Consider the following 22,443-nt stretch of genomic DNA (forward strand, 5'->3'; position numbering starts at 1 on the left):
ATGTAGATTGTGGAGACCAAGAGTTGTTGATGTTAATCTGTTTAGTACACTAATTACCTATGTGTCACAAAGTTAAAGAGAAGAACAGCCTATGATATTTAACTTTAGCACATATATATATATATATATATATATATATATATATAATTTTTTTTTTACTTTTTTTACCATGAGTCATTTTCATAATACCATTAATGGTATTGCTTGAGAAAAACTTATTCACCTTGGAGCTTCATTCACATACAATATATCAATGTAATGAAACTTTGATAATTTTAAATTGCAATTAATCATAAAATGTGTTTCTTATAATAATTTTGTTAAGATATTGCTTATTATAAAAATATTGTTCTCATTGTATCTTTTATTGTTTATAAAATTGTATTTTTAACGCTATAAGATATTATTGAAAATAATCTACTTTATTAAAAAAAGTAACTATAATTTTGATAACTAAGTAAAAAATATATACATGATTCTTTTGACACACCTAAAATTTTTACATTTATTTAATATTATTTTTATTTACTTTTTACTCTCTTCTTTCTTAAAAAAAAATACAAAAATTTACATTTTTATTCCTTTATACATACGTAGCATGGAAACTTAAAACAACCCCTTAACAAATAAAAAACCCATCACTCTATTTTAAGAAAATTACAAATATTTCTAAAAATGGAAAGAAATTGCAATATTTATTTTATTTTTTTTAATGAAATAGAAGATCATAGAACATAACGAAAAGAGTGTTGGGGAATTTGCAGGCTCCAAGATCCCTCTTTTCGTAAGAACCCATTTCTCCTTGATCCTCCAATCTTCATTCTTTGCCCTTTAGAGGCTTCAAATCCGCGAATCAACAAATGGGTGTTGTGTTAAAGCTAGTAGACGCCATTCTGTTCCTGTTCTTCCTCGTGATAGCAGTGGCTGCTCCTCTCATTGATGCTCAAGCGTGTCTTCCTCTGAGTTATTTCCCTGAAATTCTTGTCCAACTCAAGGACCACTATACCCACGACTATGGTGATTACCTTGTGGCTGAAAAGCCACACTTTTTTGTAGGTCTTGTGTGGCTTGAGCTTCTATTCCAATGGCCCCTTGCACTCCTCAACCTCTATGCCATTCTCACTTCCAAGCCTTGGTTCAACACCACTTGCTTGATGTATGGTGTCTCTACCTCTACCGCCATGGTAACCCTATCATCTTTCTTTCTTTCTATCTATATGTCTGTCACCTTTAAATTCATATTTTACTTCTTCAAATTTTTTCCCATTTTTTATAATCCTATGAGCAGGACTGCAGAGAATACTTATTTTTCTTACAGGGAAAAAGTTTCTACCTTTTTAATGGCCCCTCTTTTTTATTTTTTGTATTTTGATTAATATGGTTGCATGTTTGTATGGATCATGTGTTAATGTGAACGGTTATGCTTCTGGGGGAAGACAGAAACTGGATATTATTCTCTTTTCTGATGTTTGGATCTTTGGATCTAGAAAAGCTCTAACCTTTTGGAGTTACTAGCGACCATTCAATTAGAACCAATGCACTCTTTGTTTACAGGGATCTGCTATTATTGTTGGTTATTATTACTTTGTTCTAGCACGAAAAAATGTCTTTTTGCAGCTGTTAGATCATGTTGAATTGATTACATAGCTTGCTGTCTAAATATAATGAAAGCAAAATTTAGGCAATGCAATTGTATAGGTTCGATTTTGATTTTAATCGGAAACTATGGTCAAGATGTATTGAGTGGCTTTATAGGTTACTTGCTTAGGTGTTAATTACACTTTGGTTAGAATTATTGTTAAGTTGAAACTCTGAGAATGAGAAAATATACAATCATTTGACTTTTCACGGATACTTGTTTCACTGAAGATGGAGGTGTAATATTAGTCTTTGATCCAGCCATAGATGTGAGTAACAATGAGACATTGGTTGTTTGTGGGTTGCAGGTTGCTATATTATCAGAAATGATGAATTCGAATAGGGCATCTGATAAGCTATTAACACTGTATGCCTCTTTCATGGGTTTGGGTGCTCTGGCTCTGCTGCGAGGATTGCTCACATGTTCATCCAAATCAACTTCAGCTCTAGGCAAAAGACCTGCATTGATGAGGAAAAAGAGAGCTTGAAATTTTCAGGAATGAATCAAACGTGAGAAAATGGAAAGAAGAGCATAACCGTAGGTTTGAGGGGATGAAGAAGCATGCCAAGGACCCCTCATGAAAGCAAATTTTCGTATGTTTTTTATTTAACTGAGTCCCCTTTGACTTAATATCTGAGAAAAAGATTTTGTATCAGGTGAACATCAAATTCCATCATGTTGCATATTTGCTGACATCTTTGCCATGAAAAGAAATAAAATTCCATCTACTTGGATTAGTTGTTTTTAGCTCTTAATACACAAAAATGATCATCACTGGTAGAGACCAGTTTCTACTTGATATATATGACTGTTTAGTTAGACCCCCTTCTTGAATATTGCTATTCTGAGAATTTTTAATGCAGAATATATTCATAATCATGTCAAATGAAGCTAAAGCATGGACAAATCAAATGAACTTGAAGAAAATGTTAAGATATTAAGTTAAAATGAATAGAAATTTTGTGGATTCCATTAAGCCGGTTAAATGAAAACTTAAAATACCAAGATGGATATGCTTTGTCTCTTTGCATAACAGTTACTGAGATATGTTCTGCGTATGTAATAATTTACCTGGATAACCCAGTTGACATGATGTCATGTTCTCACACCATGAGAATCTTCTCTGAGCTTGAATAATAACTGGGACATGAAAGGATCAAAATAATATACAGAACAAAAATATTTTGAATTTCATGCCTATAAAATAAGATTCTGTAGCAAAGTTAATTTTAAATAAGAGTTAACACATCAATGAATTTGTGAGTCATATATATATATATATATATATATATATATATATATATATATATATATATATATATATATATATATATATATATATATATATATATATATATATCCGGAATTCAAATTCATACTTGTAATCTTAACCTATTCTTTAATGAAATCAGGATATAAGAAATTATATGATTACTAAACTGCCAAAGAACTCAAATGTTTCATCTTAAAGTCAGTTGAAATTAAACCAAACTGGTTATCCAATAGATAAGTTTCTATTTCAAAAACTGAGATAATAATGTGAGATATCTTGACTCACGCATGAGGACACAAACAATGTGAAAAATTATAAGAGACCATAGGTGAAATGTTTGTAAGGTTTTACGTTATTCTTAATCGTCTTGGACTGCAGTAAATGGTATAACGTAAAAGAGAACATGATGAAATCACTGTACAATCCTCTCCTTGACAAAAAATGGACGAGTTTATGGGTTTTTAAGAAATCATGATTCAATAAAAACAGTACAAAACAATTCTTTTTTATTTATTTTTATGCCCCTTCTCCTCCCTCTTGAATATAGAATTAGGGAAGTAAGGATATGATTCAAGAAACTCCTCCAAAATAATTTTTGGAAAAGAAAAAAACAGTAAAGGGAATTGATTTGTCTTAAATTAAATGTGGCTTATTATAAATTAATTAGTAATTTTTTTTTTGTAAAATTTCTATACTTTTTTATTTTTAATGTGAAAAAGTCAGTTTTATTTCCTTCTTCGTACTTTTTTTTTTGTCTTTATGAATAAATTCATTTTAAAGTTTCCTAAAACACATGAGTGGCTTGTATGGAAATTTAAATGAGCATTGCTTTTCTAACAGTTTTATGTCTCTTGGGTTGTTTGGTGCTTATGGGCAAAACAATGAATCCGATTATGTGATGATCCCCAAATTTTTTAGGGTGTTTTTCTCCCTGCACCTCCAAACCTTCACACTGCACCTTCAAGATTATATGTTTACTCTTCATTAAAAATATATTAAAAAAAAATTAGAGAAGGAGTAATGATTGTTTATCAAATCGCATTTACTGTACCATGCACAGTAAGTCTTTATTCTTCACGTTTCATTTTTTTTCTCTAGTTCTCGTCTCACTTGTTCACGTTCATCTTCATCATTTTATTTTATATTTCACACGTTTTTGTTTATTAAGGTTTTAAATTTTCTATTTCTTCAATATATTTATTTTTATCGTTTTAGATGTACTGAAGAAAACTAATCGAATTTCGTAATCCAGTTTATAAATTATTAAATTTCAAAATTCAGTTTAAAAAATCATCCATTTTTTAAATCGATTAAGAAAGTTGCTGAATTTTGAAATTCATCATATTTTAAAATTTGATTAGGAAAATTACTAAAGTTTGAAATACTACAAAAGAAGTTACTTGATTTTGAAATTTGATTAAAAAAATCAACATCACCTATGTATATTCCCTATGTTACCTCAAGATATCAAAGAGAAAGAAAAAGGAAGGAAATCGATGATCAACATAATGTGAAGAAGTTGATAGCCAATTTAATTTAGCAAAGGTTTAATTTGATACTAAAATATTAAAACGGTGGTTTGTAGCCACCCTTTTGAAATGCACTTGAATTGCAGGAGATCTTTCACCGAAAGCACAAAATTTTCATGATATATCTTGGTACAGCTCCGCAGTTATCCCATCCCTTTGAGGTGCACATAATCACTCTCAACATAGACACTTGCAACTGTCAGATTACCTTACAAAATGCAAACCATTACACATATTTCCATAGTCACAATCCCCCAAAAGCATGCACCTTTCTACACGCCCAAAAACAGAAACCACTCAATTTCACTTAAAACTAAATTTTATTCAAAATCTCATAAAACTTAGCGTATGAAGTAGTTGATTCCAAAGGCCAAATCCCGATTGACCATATGAGGACCCATTTGAGATTCCTATACAAATACGAAGACCATCCGAGGGTTTAAACCATATATTTTTTTTTTTGCAAAATAGAGAGTTAAAATTTTGTTAGTCATACATTTAACATAAATCTAGATTTACAGTTAAATGTCACGATGACATATTTTTTATTTACTAAGAACTTATACAGGGTTATTAGATTTAAAATTATTAAATAAAGAATTAAATTTATGTAAATGAATGATTAAATAATATATCATTTTGCATCTAAGTCCTTTTTTTTATTTTTTATTTTGTTTAGGCTTAATACATCATTTGGTCTCTAGTTTGGGGTAATGTGTTCAAAGCGGTGATACCTTTTTAGCCGTTCACTATTGTCCCATATTTTGTAAAAATGGTTCAAGTTGATCCTTTTGACTTACGGCGTTAAAAACACAAACATGCAATTGTTTCCATGGTAAAAAATGAATGCACTTATTGATTGGTGGTAGTGTGAAATGAATTGACTTGACAATGTACGTGAAAATGTTAAAGGTTAAAGTTATTAGATAATAGAAATGGGTTAAGGTTCGTAAAAAAAAATCATGTGTAATCATGTGTAAAATGCAAAATCCCAATTATAATTTTCAAAATTAGAATCCCAATACACAATTTATAAAAATAATGTACAAAATCAGAAACCTTAATATAAGACTAAGTGTAATTGAAAATATTTAAATATTTTATTATGTTCCTGTTTTAAAATTCCAATAAATATAAAAAAGTGTTAAATTAAAAAAAATGAAAGTTTTCATAATTGGAAATATTTTCGAAGAATATAAATGTTTTTAACAGTGGTGATGTGTAGTAGATTTTGATTCTTTAATTAATATAACTTTTTAAAGGATATTAGTTTATCGGATTTACAATATTTAGATTCACCGTTGAAATTGTAATTGTAATTTTCAGGTGATTCTTAATTGTTTTTATACCTAAATATCTTCATTTTATGGAGAAAATGAAAATAGTCTATTTGACTAATATGATTAATAAAAGAAAAATAAAAGAAAAATGATGACCAGTGAAATTTGATCATTTAACTTTTCTACTATTATTATATCAGTTTACTTTTTCCCGTCTTTTTCATCATGTGATTTTTCTTTTGCCTATTATGTATTTTTATTTTTAATTTAGTGTAGTCCTATTTCATGTATTTTTTCTTTTTCTATTTTTAATAAAATCTTCATATTATGATATTAATAATTCCAGAAGATTTGGAAATATTTTTTCCTATATTTAACTTTTATTTTAAGAATTATCATTCTCATAACTTTTTTTTACAATTATGAATTTTCTTCACCATATAAAATAATAATATATCAGTTTCAGAACTGAACATATTTTAAAAATTACTAATAATATGAGATGGTTTTACTTTTTGATATGAACAATATATTTATTTAATAATAACTTAACGTCAATATTAATTAAACAAATTATGATATAATTGAAAATTATTTAAATTTAAATTTGATAAAATATTAAGTAAAATTAATCTAATTATTTATAACGATATTAATTATTATATGTAATTTAAGAAAACCATTCCATAGAAAACTCTTATTTTCTCGCTCATCAAACAAGCAGACCATTTAAAAATAATAAATAAATCCTGAGTTAACTACGTAAAGAACACATTCATGCATTAATTTCAAAACTTTTTTTAAAATAAATGATTTAGTGAGAAGGTAGCTTGTGTATTAGATGCAAACTACTTTCCACCAACTAGTGCCGGAACTACTTCTAAATCACACAAAATCAGAATTGAAAAGAAGATAAGAGTTTACATTAAAGATAAACCCTAGTTACTCAAAAGGTTAATCCTAGCTATCTAGCTACATATTTTAGTCTTGGAAATGGTAAATGGTAGGGTAGCAAGGTCTTAATATTACGAGCTCTTAACCTTAACTATATATAGGGAAGTCAATTCCCGAACCTTAATCCTCTCATAGCACTTTTCGGGTACTGAGAAGGAACCATGCAAGGTGCGCTCTTGACTTCTCCCCATCTTTCAGCCGAAATTCCTCACCACCTTTTCATTTTCCACAACACAGCATCTTCACTCTCTCATCCTTGTAACCTGCAACATCTGATAACAACATCAAAATAATTATAATCAACTTCTCTTTACAACATGTTATTAGAAACATAAATAAAAATGTCACATTTACAACATCATTAAAAACAAACTGGAAAAAATCAAAGTACACACATGCATGCATGTGTTTGTCCAAGATTATGTCATGAACTTACTGCACAATCCAAAGTGTAGAAGCTCTCATCAAGCAGTTTCACCAGACAAAGATGCTTTGATTCTCTCAACAGTGCATGCAATGAGATTGTTGACAGTGGCAACAGATCCAAGAGAAAGCTTAGCAGTTGGAACCGAATCAACCAGTATTTGAAACGCAACAGTTAAAAGAGATCCACCAGGTCCAGTTTCGTGAGATATAGTTCCATCTGGGAGAATTGCAAACCCTGAAGGAAGAAGTGCCACATAATCTGGATCTCCTCCGTTTAGAACTACATTCATTGCAACAATATCTACTGGAGCATATATCACAAAAGACCCTGTTGAATCGGTGCAACTCTCTTGCAGTATCAACATGTTACTCTGACTTGAATTTGCACTCTACAATTTGACATAGGTTAGATTTAGCTAATTAAATAATTCAAAATGAGTAAAAAATGAATTTAAGATATAAACATACATTTACTCGAAGTAGAGACACGCAGTTTCCAGTATCTCGTCCATTTGCAATGTGTGCCATTTCTTGCACAACTCCACCATTGGAAAGAATGTCCCACTGTTGTTTGGAAATTCAATTAAAAATATTAAAATGAAATACAGATAATATACACATGTAAAAGAAATCAAAATCAATATATATATTATTAGGACTAACCACATTCTTTATTATATGCTTTAATATAAGAACAATTTTTAATTTCAAGCACGGTTAACAAATTAAAAAGGACTTCGAATTTTTTTTTAAATTATAATTTTAACTTACATGATAAATTAAGAATAATTACCCATATAAAATACTTATACTTTTTATATTGTCGAAATTATTTTGTTAAAATTCATGGATAAGAGAAAATAAAGTTACTTTTATTCGGATGACATGAAGTAAAGGTTCTTATCTAATGTAACAATGTCTGGTATACATTTGAAAACGTCATTTTACATCAGTAGAATCCGAAAATAGGTGTTCAGAAAACGAAATGAGGACCAATTAGATAATGAACATATCAGCTAACTGTAAAATAGTGTACGTGGGTGTAAAAGTAGATATCTATAGTTATTCTACCTAACATTTTTCATCTAACTTATTATGCTTTTATTGAAAAGCATCTATCATACCGTGTTTGGCAACCTGAAAAGGATATGTAATCCAAAGCACTTGATAGAAGGTAATTGGTGTAAAATCTAGGCAGTCAAATCTTGAGAAAGAAAGAGAAGGAGCAATTCATAACAATAAATCCACCAAGTAAGCAAGATTACCAAAGGAAGGTTAATTATCCATTAATAAGGGACCTAAGAGAACACAATAATGCAGCCTAAAACGTTATTAATTAACTTAATTAGCCTTTTTGAATGGTTGGCATACCTCATTCCTAGAGTTCTCATCACGGAGAAAGTCAAAAACTCGTTTAGGTGGAACTGGAAGCCAAAAAGAAGTGGCTGCACTGAGAACAATGCCAGGAGGTCTTCCAGGATCATCCACACTCTTTCGGGTCATCACCCTTACATCATCGGCACCTGTTCCAGACAGTGTTGTCCATGTGTGAGCAGTGGAAGCACTCACTCCAGCACAAAAGCTTATCACCATCCTTTCAGCCAGTTTCATCATACTCTTTCTCCCCTCTTGGTTTGTTATCACTGATAAACATATTCAGAATAAAAAGTTAATTACTTTGGATATGGTTATGGTGAAAGAACAGGAAATGAGAATCTATTATTACCACCAACATCAACATGTGGGAATATTTGTTGCCATAGCACTGGCAAGTCTTTCACACTGTCTATCCAAGGTTGCAACCCAACGTTTGGCACCAAATGCATGTCCAGAGCTAACAAGCTGTTTGTAAAGATTATGAACACCTCTGTCATCCACTTCAACATGCTCGACCCACGTGACCTAATTCATAGATATTATAGATTAAGTCATTGAGGAGAAAAAATGAAATAAAGGGTATGGCCTAGGTCTAAAAATCAAAGCCTCCTACTTAGTAGGTATATGGGAAAAGTCAATGTAACTGATCTTTACAATTTCAACAATATTGTAAATACAAGTAAGAATCCAACATGTACAAAATTACCCTATAAGTGTCTCGACTATACCTTTGAATAGCCATTTGGCATTTCCTGAATTAAGCAACCAGAAGGTCTTCTCCTACATCTGGCTGAAGGACTAGGGCGCAAATTATCCAGAGACACATCCACCACTGCCCAAGTTCCATCCGAATGTTGCTTACAATACCTTACAAAATAACTCTCACGAGTTGGCACAAGAGGGGTAGGTAGTTGCAATTCTGCTGTCATCTGCAGAAACAAACATCAGTTTCATTTTGTATTGTTTGATTTGTTAAGACTAAAGTACTTTAACAAATAAAAGAGATAATTTCTATATGTGTACCACTTGTAAGGCACCGTTGTAGTTCCCAGCCACTCCTGTGGATAGCACTTCCAGAGTCATGGCTCTTGAGACTATACCAGAGAACACTGTAGACCATTGGTTCTGAAAACAATCAAGAAATCAATGGCAAAGCCCAGAGAAATAGTTAGACTTGAAATAACTTTGTTTAGTTCTCTTCAGTGAATAACATAGAATAAACATTATTGAAATCGAGTAAAGGAAGTGAAACATACAACATCCATGAGAATCTCAACGAGGCTGACATGGTTCATGATAACAACAGCAGTTTCTCGAGAAGCTTCACATTTGAAGCCAGATGGTTTTGGGCCAATTCCTCGAGGGAAAGATCTGATGTATTCGTCCTCATTGAGTATAGTGGATGAGGCATCAAGAGTAGTTAACCAAAGGGGATCACCCATTTGTGCCATTCCAATGAGCTCCTCCATAGCTGCAACAGCTAGCTCTATTATGATGGGTTTATCAGCTTCAGTGGGTCCACTAATTGATCTCAGAAGATCTCCAGCTCCATACATGTCCACACCAATAGCTGGTTGGCCTCCAAAACCAGCACCAACCCCAAGTTCTAGAGGACGAGGAGGGAGGGAAGGAGAAATATTTGAATAATTCACCACAGGCTTCCCTACATACTTAGCAGCAATTGCTGAAATCCTATCAATCTGTCAAAAAAGCCAAAAACAAAATGTTATAATAATCAACTACCCCTCTGGGGTTTGTAACTGTTAGTCCATTGCTTAAAAATTCCCTTTTAATATTCATTTTAATTTTCTAACTGTAACACATAACTCGAGACTTTATTAAGGTCCTTCTTAATTGGTCCAAGGAGTAGTTAGAGTAACCAACTAATAAAGTCACATAAAATGTTGGCTATTTAACTGATGTACCTCTTCTCTAAGCCTTGCATTCTCAAGCCTCAAGTGATGTTCATCAAATGACATTTCTCCTATTGCTGTTGGTCCACCACAATTAGGACACGAAGCATTGCTGAGAGCTTCCCTATACCTCATGTTATCAGCTCGAAGCTTCTCGTTCTCGGTTCTAAGTTGTGTATTCTCATGCCGCTCGTGTTGTGTCTGCAAAAACAAAACACCCCCTTTAACGAACATCTCACAAAAAAGTTAAGGCAAAACCTAACACATGCACCACAGTTATACAGATATATACCTTCATCTGGGTACGTTTGTTCTGAAACCAAAACTTAACCTGCAATGGTTCTAACCCTAATTCCCTGCTCAGTTCTTTCCTTTGTTTATCATCTGGGTGTGGACACTCCTTGAAGAATCTGCACAGACATAATTTGATCAGTTCCTTTAAAGAATATGTTAGATGCTTCTTTATAAAACTAATTAAAAGTTTGGGTGTTCAAGACTTGAAATAGCTAGTATATCTAACCGGTACAATATTTCTGTGAAAAAATGTCACTTTTGTTGTTCATAGTTATATCTGGTTTGCACAGGGATTACCTGTGTTTGGTGAAGCATACATGTAGTATTTTACCCAAAGAAAAATCAAGAAGATGGAGTATATTTGGAGTAACTTACGCTTCCATCTCCTGGATCTGGTGTTGGGTGTGGCGGTGGTAACGCTTCTTCTTGTTTGGACGAGGGTCTTGGTCTTCACCAGAGGCACCTTCATGGTTTTCACTACCAGACTTGGTGGCACTGTCGAACTCATCTTCACGGATTCGAGGAACCTCACTCTCCGAAGTGTTCTGACCCATCTCCAAGGCTTCCATCAGGTTCGGCTGGAACATTGTTACAGATCTTCAAGGTTCCAGAGGCTTATGCTTTCTCAATCTAACAAAACACAGCACAGAAACATGTAGTATAGTACGGTACACTCATAGAGAAAAAGACACAGACATCAACATTTTATTTCTTTGTAAGATAATTTCTCTTTCTTTTTTTTTTAACTATTTGTAAACTTTTCCTTTTGACTTTTTTTTTTTGAGAAAATATAACGCAGTTTTGGGGAAAACGCGGCTTTCTAATATCGAGAAGGATATTTGGCCTGGTTGGTGGTACAAAAAAAGGGGTTTGTTTATTTTGTTGCTGTGATGCAAAGTTAAAAAGTGAAAATATGAAAGGAGTCAAATTTGTTTGAAAATTTTAATTAAAACCGAGTTTGGGGAATTGAAGTGGTGAAGAATAAAAAAAGCGAGTCAAATGCGTTGAAAGAGAAGGTGAAAAGTTAAAACACCCACCTGCGCAAGAGTGAAAGTTGAAGATGATCCAAACTCACCAAGGTTGTTCTTGTTCTTCCTAGCTATCATCGACGGCATGTTTCTCGCTGGAATCATAATACCGCCTTGTGTTTTTCACACACCTCAGAAACCACCACCACCAACATTTATATTCTGAATTGACTCTCTCTCTCTCTCTCTCTTCTCTTTTCTCTTTTTCTCTCTCTCTATATTCCTATCACTTTCTCTCTCTTACCACAAGGGTTGGTTGGGTTTTCAGAGGTCCTTGGATACAGAAGAAGAAGCTAAAAACGACGAGTCCTCGGATTCTGTCAGATGGCAATGTCAAAGCGAGTCAGTGTGTTACTACAAAACTCAAGCATCCGCAAACGTGACCTGCAAGGGAGAAAAAGATTAAAAAACAAAAATCAAATGCTCAAAAACAAACATACCCTATAGAATGATATACACATCAATGCACATATGAATCAAAAAGCGGAGAAACACCGATACCCTTTTCTGATCTTGCCTTGTCAAAGAGCAAGATCAAAACTTTTTTCAAGAAAATCCAACTCCCACGAAGATCTCAGAGAATCCTACACGCTTCATGTATTTCAGGATATTTCTCTTTCTTACAAACCTAGCGTTCCCTTTCACTCTAACCCAGCCCTAGTTTCTAGCCACTTTCTAAAAACCTGTTAGAACTCAAAAAACATGTACCGAACACCCCATTACTCAAAAAACCAGTGACCTCACAGAACTGTAACAAGCCATCGTAACAGTGGATGCCACGACAGTTTGACTGACAAACTCTTTAACTTACCAGTGAGGGGTGGTGGAAGATGAAGAAGGTGTAGTAGTAGATCTGTTTAGGGACTAAAAAGCAGTAGAAAAGTGAGGAGCCATTTGAAGAGAAGAAAAAGAAGAAGAAGATGGTTTGTTAGGGAGAGAAAGAAGGAGGAAGAAGAAGAAGAAGATGAAGAGATAGGGACAAGGGCATTGAAGGAAGGAGGGAGAGAGAGGGAAGTGGGGAACAGATGGAGGAAAATGTGGCAGCGAAGAGTAATTGCAGAGCGTATAGAGAGGGTGCAATTGCATTTAATGGAGGGCAAAAGAGGTGTAATTGCTAGAGAGGGGAGAGAGAAAGAGACGCAGCATATTTTTGGTGTATAAAATTTTGAGAGTTGACGGTGCAATGCAATGCAAAACAATGCAACGAATGACGGCTACCAAACAAATGCTAAGTGTTATGCTGCTATCTTCAAATTAATTTTCTGCCTGTAACTCCATTAACATCATCTTCTTTCTTTCTCTTATGTTACAACCATTCCGATCATAAGTGTATATATTTCTCATTAATATAAGAGTAATGGCTCAAGAATTACAAGAGCTTTTTCTTCAAAATATTATTAATGTGCTTTAATGACGTTTTTAATATGTTTTAATGCCATTCTTAATATGCTTTTTAATGAAAGTTTTTCACCTGCTCAGAAAGACTCTGGTGTTTCCTTCGTGATTTAGGTTTTGTTAATGAAATATTCAAAGTAAGGATTATGATAAGGAAATAGGGATTTTTTTTTTCTTACACATTCTTGATTGGAAGTAAGTAAGATTATTGAGGGTGGTATAAAGTTTTTCCTCTGTTAATGTAGGTTAATATTAATTAATTGAATTAATTCTATATTAGTTTACCTGAAGTTGTCCTTTTTTTGTTGATAATTGTGTTAAGTTATAGAAATTAAGCAACTGAAATAAGTGTGGAATAATTTCATTCAGTGAAGAGTAGTTGATTAAATAATTAGAATAGTTTTATTAAAAATATTATTAATTCTCTTTACTCGGATTTTTAAATGCTTTTAATGTGATTTTAAATTTAAATGTCATTTTTAATGATTTTTCATTTGTATTTTTTTTCACAGACGCTTGTCAACAAGAAGTGATTAGCATTGAGAACCTTTTTGGTGAAATATTCATAGCAATCCTTAAAAGGAAAACTGGGAGTTTTATTTTTAATTATTATTGAAAGAAAATAAGGAATTAAAAAAAATAAGGAAACAAGTAAAACTTTTCTTTATAGGCATTTATTCATAAGCTTTGTTTGAGAAATTTTATTGAAAGAAAACAAGAAGTTAAAAAAAATAAGGAAACCATAAAACTTTTCTTTATATATAAGCTTTGTTTGTAAAATTTTAAACTTTTTCTAGTAATTTAGTTTATCATATTTAGTGATATCTTCTCTTTTCAATCATATTTTCTCTGTCTATAATATTTATACATGAAATATTACTTTAAAAAAATATTGGAATGATTAGGTTATTATTATTATTTTTGTTCTGTTTGACAAAAACACTCCTTTCAAATCACATTTTTCTTTAAAACATTTTCTTGTTCCACAAATATTTTAGAGAATAAACATAATTCTAGATTAGTCTTTATTTTATAAAATTATTTATGCATTAAATATTTTTAACATTACTCGTTATCAATACTTTATGGATTAAAAATAATATGGATAATTAATTAGAGAAATAAAAAGTACTTAAAAAGTAACATATTTTTTTATGAAATTCAAATATTAATTATATTTCTTAACATTTGTGTCAAAATCTTAAATGTCATAAAAATGATATGAAATTATAACTGTATATTTATGGCTCGAACTCGTAGATTATTATGGAAGCATTTGATATGAAACAATTGAAAATTAACTTCTTTTATGGAAAAATTGAATTTTAAGTTAGAGAAATCAGGTTATTTATAATTAATATAATAAGATAAGACATGAGAGAATTTATTCATTCCTTTTCTATCTACTTACTAAACAAGTGTTTTTTTTTAAATATTTATTTCAAGCTTAACCAAACTTATCCAATATAAAAAAATTGCGGTGGAATTTTTTTTATTCTATGCAGTATATTTTATATAGTGACGTAGGTTTTAACTATATATGAATAAAATTTATGATAAGTGCATGACCCAGTTTGTTAGATAGTGCTAGCCTGTTTATATTTTTAGTAACAAAAAATGTTATTTTTTTATACAAATCAAAAATTAATTTAATTGATATATATAGTTTTATTTTAGTGACGATTTACAATTATAAATATTAAAAAAATGTTTAAAAAATTATATTGTCATCTAATAATATCTTAAAATAAGTGAGGAATTTATTTGGTCATAATTTAATTATATTAAAATAAAAGTTTAAATACTTAATCAGTAATTTGTAATTAATACATAAATGTTGAGTAACTTTTTAACAAACTCTGAAGAAATAATGACTGATATAAGTGAAATAAAAATATTATTAATTTGCAATTGATATATAAATAACTGAGAAGAGGAGCAAAAGTTCGGTTAAAAAGAGTAGTGAATTTTTCTTTTAAAAAAAATTCACTGTTGGGAATTTTACTTATAATTAGAAAACCGTGTTGGGAGTTTTTCACTGTGAATTTAGATTCTGTTTTAGAAAGAAAAAAAAAGTAAAAAGTGTGCTTTTCTTTTAAAGAAATAAATTAATAAAGAAAAGGACGCACTGCAAAAGCAAATGACAAAATTAATCCAAAATCAGTGATTTAGAAAAAATAATAATAAAAAATATAACTCAGCAAAAAATAAAAGTGGGGTCATGACTAAAAGAACAACTCCGCGTAAGCTTTTTCCATGTATAAAATAAAGAAAAATTATATATGTATATCTTTTAATTATTTTACATTTATCAAACATCTAATAAAATATTATTTTTTTATTTAATTCTTTAAACTATTTTATATTTTAATATAAAAATATAATTTTATTGATATTAAGTAGGTGAAGAGTAAAAGATAAAGTAGTCCATGTATCGTCACCCTAAAATAAATTCCTTAAAATGACTTTTTTTTTATATCATATTGTTGGACCAACTTTTTTTAAGGAAAAAGAAGTTAAAAATAAATTATCTCAAACACTTGTTAAAGTAATTATAATAACTTCGCACTACAGAAAAAAATTATAAATATGAAAAAAAGTCAACCAAAAAACTTCTCTAAAAGTAAATTATATATCACCAATGACGCAATAATGTAAGAAAAAAAGTTTTTTTAACGGAGACTTATGCACTTGATATATATATATATATATATATATATATATATATATATATATATATATATATATATATATATATTAAATGTCTAATTTATGTCTTTAGTCCTAAGTAGTTTCAGTAAGAAAAAATAATTTATATTCTCCATTAATATTAAGTAACGATAATTAGACGGAGAAATTTATAATCCAATAGCTTATTATACCATGCAGAAAATTGATAGAGCTTTGAATTAAAAATAATAGTTGAATATCTTTTATTTTTAAAAGTGTGTAATGAAATAAAGCTTTTCTTTAGTTGTGTTTTTTATATGTTTCGGTATAATTAATAGTTTTACGTTATTAAAGGTAAGCTATAAGATCAAGCTAATTTAAATACTTTTTAATTTTTTTTCAACGTTCTAAAACGTCTTTTAAAAATGTTACAGGATTTGCGATTGAAAGATTATCTATTTTTTAAAATTTTAATTTATGATTTTTTTAATTAATTATTAATTTGATTTAGATATGTGATTCACTTTGGTATCTATATTATTTTTTACTTATCTAATATTTATTAAATAGAGTCAATTTAGTCTTTTATATTAAATTAATGTTAATATCATCTTTTATATTAAGTATAAACCTAAAATATATTATCAAAGTCAATCATAATCCAAAAATTAAATACCAAATTACTGCTTAAGTCTTATTTTTTTTTTCATACAGCGATTTATTATTAGGTGTAGAATAAAAATGTGCTGAATGTATACAAACTTTGTCTCTTTAAAATTGGATTTAAAGTGAGATTTGCTTTACATTTTTTCATCTACATAACCTTTTGCATCAAGTCTCATTATTTTTTCAAGAACAAATTCGTTTTGAATAAATTTCTATTACTTTTTAGCTTATTTTTGTGAATGATAAGTTTTTTTTGTTAAGTCAATTGAAAAAATTAATTCTCTCAACTAGTTTAAGCATCGGTTGAAGTTTTAACTTAGAAATATTTTACTTAGTCTATAGGATTTTGATGTGCTCAATACCATTATCTCACGACAAATGTTAGATAAGAAAAGGTATTTGCATTATATAGTTATTTATATGTGTGGTGGAATTAGAAGTAACATATTTGACTTGATCAATTTTATTTAAATTAGTATATTAATTTTGTACTATTTAATGACTAAAAAAGGGTTAAAATGAGTGTTTATTGCAAAATAGGATGATTTCATTTTTGTTGAGCTTAAATATGTATTTTAAACTTGTTAGGATAATTGGTTTGGTTCTATTTTAATTTGGAAGTCATTTTGTGTTTTGGAGTTGTTTACATGTATTTTACTTAAGCATTAAGTAAGTTGTCTAAGCAAGAACTTCAATCTTGATTGCAAAACATTATTGTTTAAGTAATTATTTGAGTGTTTAAGTAAGTTTTCTAAGCAAGAACTTCAATCTTGATTGCAAAACATTATTGTTTAAGTAATTATTTGAGTGTTTAAGTGATAGATTTTTTTGTTTAAGTTAGGAGTCAAAACTTAAGCGAGAGACAATAATTATCCTTTTTTCTTGAAAGATCATGGCTCACGTGATTAAGTTTCACAAATGTTGTTAGTTATCTCGTTTATCTTCTTAAGTAAAATAGGTGAATATCATTCAAGTATTGATTTAATGCTCAAAGTGATGATACATATAACCAAAACAATATTGTTTTAAGTGACATCACTTGATAAAGGTCAAATGAATCAAGTCACAATTGAATTGTGATGCTTAGACTACTATGCTTTTAAGTAAAAGGAATTGTGTTTGACTATTGGCTATAATTTTTAGCCTAATGATAAATTGCTCAATCCAACAAATCTATGGTAGCTCAAGTAAGGAGAAAAACAAAAACCATAAATTATTTTAATTAATATTATTGCTTAAGTAAAAAGTTATTGGTTCTTAAAGCACATATTTAACTTAGTTATATCATTCAAACATTGAAAAAAAAAATCCTTAAACAACACTTCTAGAATACAATCTAGTTCAAGTACTCAAGGTTATGTTATAATTTGTGATATTGTATAGATTGAGATTATTATTAGAATGATTATGAATTATATTTTGTGATATTAATTTATGTGAAGTCACAAACTGATGATTGCATGTGAACCATTGTTTGACTTATGTATCAAATATAAACATTTATGTTTAACGAAAATTGATGGAAAGTTTATTGTATATTTAAAATGCATCACATTTTTAAATATTATATGTCTCTAACTTATCTTGACTTATGAAGTTAAGGTTTATAATCTAAAAATTCTTAAAAGGGGTTTGATTTAGTATCTAATTGAACATATTTTATAAAGTCTTCTAAAAAAGTGATTGAAAATCCAAATGTGAATTTAAGTTTCATATTAGTTAAAATTGAGAAAGTTGAACATGTTATAAGAAAAAAAACTTATAAATTCATTATTTTAAGATTTTAAATCAGAAGTAATGTGAATTCTTTTTGTAGATTGATTTAAAGTCTTATTGGTATTGTGACTCTCCAATAAATTTTTTCCTTGATATCCATAAAAAACATATTGAAAATTTTCATTATATAGTATTTAGTACTTAGATTTATATGTTAATTTATAGTTAAGGTAATAGATTATGTACTATACCCTGGTGACCAATCGGCTAAGGAGAATCTGGAGCCAAAACAGGCAACTAACCGGCTGTCAGTCAAACACTAATTAGGAAAGATAAATATCATTAATGGCCAATTAATACATTTAATGGTCATATTGAATGCGAATATACGCTATTTATGAGTGATTGACAGGTTGTATTGTCTAAAAATATATTGCACTAATGATTAATCAATGGACTTGGCTATCACAAGTCCTATAAATATAGGGTTAATGTCCAGATAAAGACATCCTTTTCTATCCTAATAAAATATAGACCTCTTTATGAAACATATCTGACTTGAGCGTCGGAGTGTCTTCTACAGGTCAATAGCTCATTGGAGTGGATCGCGTTCTCAGATTGATTAACCATTAGTGCAATATATTTTTAGATAATACAACTTGCCAATCACTCATAAATAGCGCATATTCGCATTCAATATGGCCATTAAATGTATTAATTGACCATTAATGATATTTACCTTTCCTGATTAGTGTTTGATTGACAGTCGGTCAGTTGCCTGTTTTGGCTCCAGATTCTCCTTAGCCGATTCGTCACCAGGGTATAGTACAATATGTTTTGACATGATGATAAAGGTTAATACTTTTGTTTATATTTTGAAATGTTGTAGTCAGTGTAGGTTTTGGGAGCTATAGAGTGTTGGATAATAACATGCAAATAGGAGATGAACAAAACACACTCCCTATTGACTCCTTCGTTTATGGACTGTGCTACCATCGACTACCGAGAAAGGCAAACTTGGTTTAAAACACTTTCTATTTGAGATTAAATATAAAAATATTTTAAAAAAGATTTTCTTAAAAAAACACTTTTGGCCTCGATTATTTTTTATAACCGAAGCAGAAAAGGGTCTATGATAGTTGTTATTCTTACAATCACTGTCATAGACCCACAAAATTAAATAATTATATCAAATCAGATGTAGTCTATTGTCTCGATTGTTTGTGGAACCAAAACAAAAAAGAGTTTATGACATTGGTTCTTCTCACAACCGCTGTTATAAACTCATTTTTTCGGTTTGGTGCTTTGGTTTTTTTAATTGAAGCAAAATGTAGACTTTTTTACTTCGATTTATAGTCAAAGCAAAAAAGTTTTCCTTTTTTTACTTCATCCTAATTTGTCTCAGTTGTAGAACCACTATGATTGTAAAATGTAACCATTACAGTATCTTTTTCCTGTATTAATGTGAAAACTAATTGTTATTATAGTAGATAAAGTTATAATATTGAACTTTACTTTTGGAAGAATGTAGAAGATTATATTTATATGTATTTCACTTAATTTAGTTTTGTAAAACATTGTTGGGTAGTTTTGATTTCAATCTTGTATAAGTATATATGCATAGTGATATGTATAATGTTTGCAAAGTTTAATATTAAGGGATAGTTATGTACTTTTTGGGTATTGTAAGTAACATTTCTATTTAGGCCTTCAATGTGTAAACATTTAAAATCTATTTTTGTAATAAAGGTAGTTATTCAAGTTAGTCTTAGATATAAACTAGTATTAGAAGTATATAGTTAAGTTCTCCTTAAACACCTAGTTTTTTTTTTCCTTCTTAAAAATATTTAAAAAATATTCAAAAGAAAACTTTAAATTAAAGGATATTAATCGCCAACAAATATCACCGTCATCTTATTGACATTGGTGTTAGTCTTTTAAATTTATTTTCCTATTTAAATATTACATAGTTTAATAATTAAATGATATTTTTATATATAAAATACATTAATATTAATTTCTCCAATTATTACAACAAGACAAAATTTAGAAAAAATTGTTTATGTTTTTATAAGGTATTTCATAAATCTTATAAACTTTATATTTGTTTTGCTTATTTACCTCTATTATAAATTATGTGTATTAGTATTTATGTAATGAGAAGAAAATATTAGTTTTTTTATTAAGGAATTCAAGTGTCAAACTAGTTGTAACAAATTTCGATATATGAATAAGGTTAAGAGAGCAATTCTTACTTCTCTTTTCTTATTGAAGTCATAGTGTTTGTTTTTATCAAATTTTTTTCTTCTAATCTATCCGTGACAATTTTATTTGAATTAAAGTATCTATATTTAGATGATAGAGTTGTAATCTGATGTACATTGCAAGTGAAGGAGTGAAAAGTTAAGCTAAAACAAAATATATTTTCTTTACGTGTTCCCATTTTCTTGTTTTGAACTAAGTCATGGAGTTAAAACAATTTTTTTTCTTATCTCTTAACAAAGCCTCTTTGTTTTTTTTTCTCTAATAATTCTTAACTTTGAAGTTGTTAAATCTTATACTAGAGATATAATTTTACAGTGATTGAAGAATTAATTTTTTTAAAATAGGACTACAAAATTAATTTATTTTTCATTTTTCGTCTAGACTTTTTTTTTCACTTAATCTGACTATTCTTCATTTTCATGATAAGTTAGATTGTCGAAGACATTTATGAGCACTTAGAAAGTAGGTCGAGAAAAATCTTTATTGAGATAAAGTCTTTACTTTCGTAACATTAAGTTTTGTGTGTTCTATAAGCTTATAGGTTTATCGAGAAATTGCTTTGATGACTCCCATCGGCCAAGCAACAAGTTTTAAGTAACGAATATTCAAAGTTTTAAGTATTATTTTGGAATATGGTTGATTCTACAATAAGCCCCCCTGCTCAATCACGAAGTAACATATGTGCTAGGGAGAGTTCATGTTAATTTTCACTCACTCTAAAAGAACAATATAATTACCAATAAATAAAATACTTTGGTAATCACAACAATTTATAGGTAAAATGTTCATAGTTAACATTTTAGATGAATATAAAAATTTTATCAATAACACCAAAATCCATCTATAAACTAAAATTTGTTAACAAATATTCATTGATAACTAATGGTTGATTTTAGTCATCGATAATTATTCTTTCGTAAATATCGTGATTTGTTTTTTTTTCTTCTTCTTATTCTTCTTGACATCAACTTCTTCCTCTTTCTCTTTTTATTATTCCTCATCTCTCAATCTATGTCTTTGTTCCTCAACTTTACTAGTACTCCTCATCTTCTTTTGGCTTTATCAATGTTGTTGCAATCTTTGTCACTACCTTTGTCACTGTCACCGTCACCGTCTCCTTGAGTTCCTTTTTCTTTTCTTTCTCCTCCTCCTTCCCCTCTCCTTCTTTTGTTCTTCTCGCACATCTCCAATTAACTTATAAAAAATATTTTGTCAAATTTTACTAGAAAATTGACATCCATTTTATCATAGATAAAAAATAATCAATTACAGACATGTTTTAAAAAAATTTAATTATCAATCTAACTACCAACAAATTTTCAAAAAAATTCAATTATTGACGACTTAAAAAAAATCAGATTTATCAACGAATTTTAGAAAATTCAATTACCAACATATATTATGAATGGATTTTATTACGAAATAGTCAAAGCTAAAAATAAAAACTTCGATGTCCAAATTATCAAACCGTTAGTAATATAATTTTATATTATTGAAAGATCTATTACTGACAAATATCTTTGTCAATAAAAAAAATTCTAAAATCTATTGGTAAATTTTATGTTACCAAAAAAAAATTACAATAAAATTCATTGGTAAATTTTGTTTTACTGTAAAAGGTTTTTTTTATTATCATTAATTTAACAATTACTTGTAGTGTTTGGAGTTTATTACTTAGGTAACGAGATAATGTTTGAGAGAAAGATTGAATTCATTTTCTCTTCTAATAAATTCATATCACTCAAGTGACATTGGGTTACTCAAACGAAAATTCTTTCCCTATTAAATAAAGACAATTCTTTTAAGATTTAAACTCTCGAACGGTCCTCATACTTGTAGAGAAATCTTAAATGAGTCCTTTTATTGACAACAGTCTCAATTGGGTCCTAAATTTTGAAAAATCGTAACAATTAAGCCCTTTCCGTTAAGTAATAGAGGATGACGTGTTGCACATTTAATATGCTGATGTGTATTGTTTTATTATGTGGAATTTTTATTTAAGTTAAGGAATTTTGACA

General features: G+C 29.3%; 2 protein-coding genes across 3 annotated transcripts; one reads left to right on the forward strand and one right to left on the reverse strand.

The window, feature by feature from the left end:
• The first annotated feature begins 729 nt into the window (after positions 1-729).
• On the forward strand, positions 730-2,376 carry LOC124831452 (uncharacterized). Its single transcript, XM_047305441.2, has 2 exons — positions 730-1,184; positions 1,947-2,376. The coding sequence occupies exons 1-2, from the start codon at positions 861-863 to the stop codon at positions 2,124-2,126; spliced, it is 504 nt and encodes a 167-aa protein (XP_047161397.2). The 5' UTR covers positions 730-860; the 3' UTR covers positions 2,127-2,376.
• A 4,220-nt stretch (positions 2,377-6,596) lies between these two features.
• LOC124829758 (homeobox-leucine zipper protein HDG2-like) lies at positions 6,597-12,883 on the reverse strand. 2 transcript variants are annotated; one of them, XM_088098708.1, is made up of 13 exons: positions 12,525-12,883; positions 11,723-12,097; positions 11,061-11,315; positions 10,684-10,801; positions 10,404-10,592; positions 9,735-10,178; positions 9,502-9,603; positions 9,207-9,407; positions 8,841-9,003; positions 8,473-8,744; positions 7,570-7,665; positions 7,112-7,490; positions 6,597-6,947 (listed from the first exon to the last, which is right to left on the reverse strand). In XM_088098708.1, the coding sequence occupies exons 3-12, from the start codon at positions 11,270-11,272 to the stop codon at positions 7,140-7,142; spliced, it is 2,148 nt and encodes a 715-aa protein (XP_087954834.1). In that variant the 5' UTR covers positions 11,273-11,315; positions 11,723-12,097; positions 12,525-12,883; the 3' UTR covers positions 6,597-6,947; positions 7,112-7,139. The 2 variants fall into 2 exon arrangements, with proteins under 2 accessions (XP_087954834.1, XP_047159276.2); XM_047303320.2 differs by having other exon boundaries at positions 8,828-9,003; positions 12,525-12,877.
• Positions 12,884-22,443: the final 9,560 nt, after the last annotated feature.

Source organism: Vigna umbellata, chromosome 9 (genome assembly GCF_029865625.1).
Source record: "Vigna umbellata cultivar VRB3 chromosome 9, Vumbellata_1.0, whole genome shotgun sequence".
Classification (NCBI taxonomy): Eukaryota; Viridiplantae; Streptophyta; class Magnoliopsida; order Fabales; family Fabaceae; genus Vigna; species Vigna umbellata.

Coding starts and splice junctions, on each gene's coding strand:
- LOC124831452 (XM_047305441.2), top strand. CDS start 861: ATGGGTGTTGTGTTAAAGCTAGTAGACGCCATTCTGTTCCTGTTCTTC. Junction 1,185..1,946: donor TCTCTACCTCTACCGCCATG/GTAACCCTATCA, acceptor TGTGGGTTGCAG/GTTGCTATATTATCAGAAAT.
- LOC124829758 (XM_088098708.1), bottom strand. CDS start 11,272: ATGTTCCAGCCGAACCTGATGGAAGCCTTGGAGATGGGTCAGAACACT. Junction 9,004..9,206: donor TGCCAAATGGCTATTCAAAG/GTATAGTCGAGA, acceptor TCTATGAATTAG/GTCACGTGGGTCGAGCATGT. Junction 7,666..8,472: donor ATGAGAACTCTAGGAATGAG/GTATGCCAACCA, acceptor TCCAAACAACAG/TGGGACATTCTTTCCAATGG.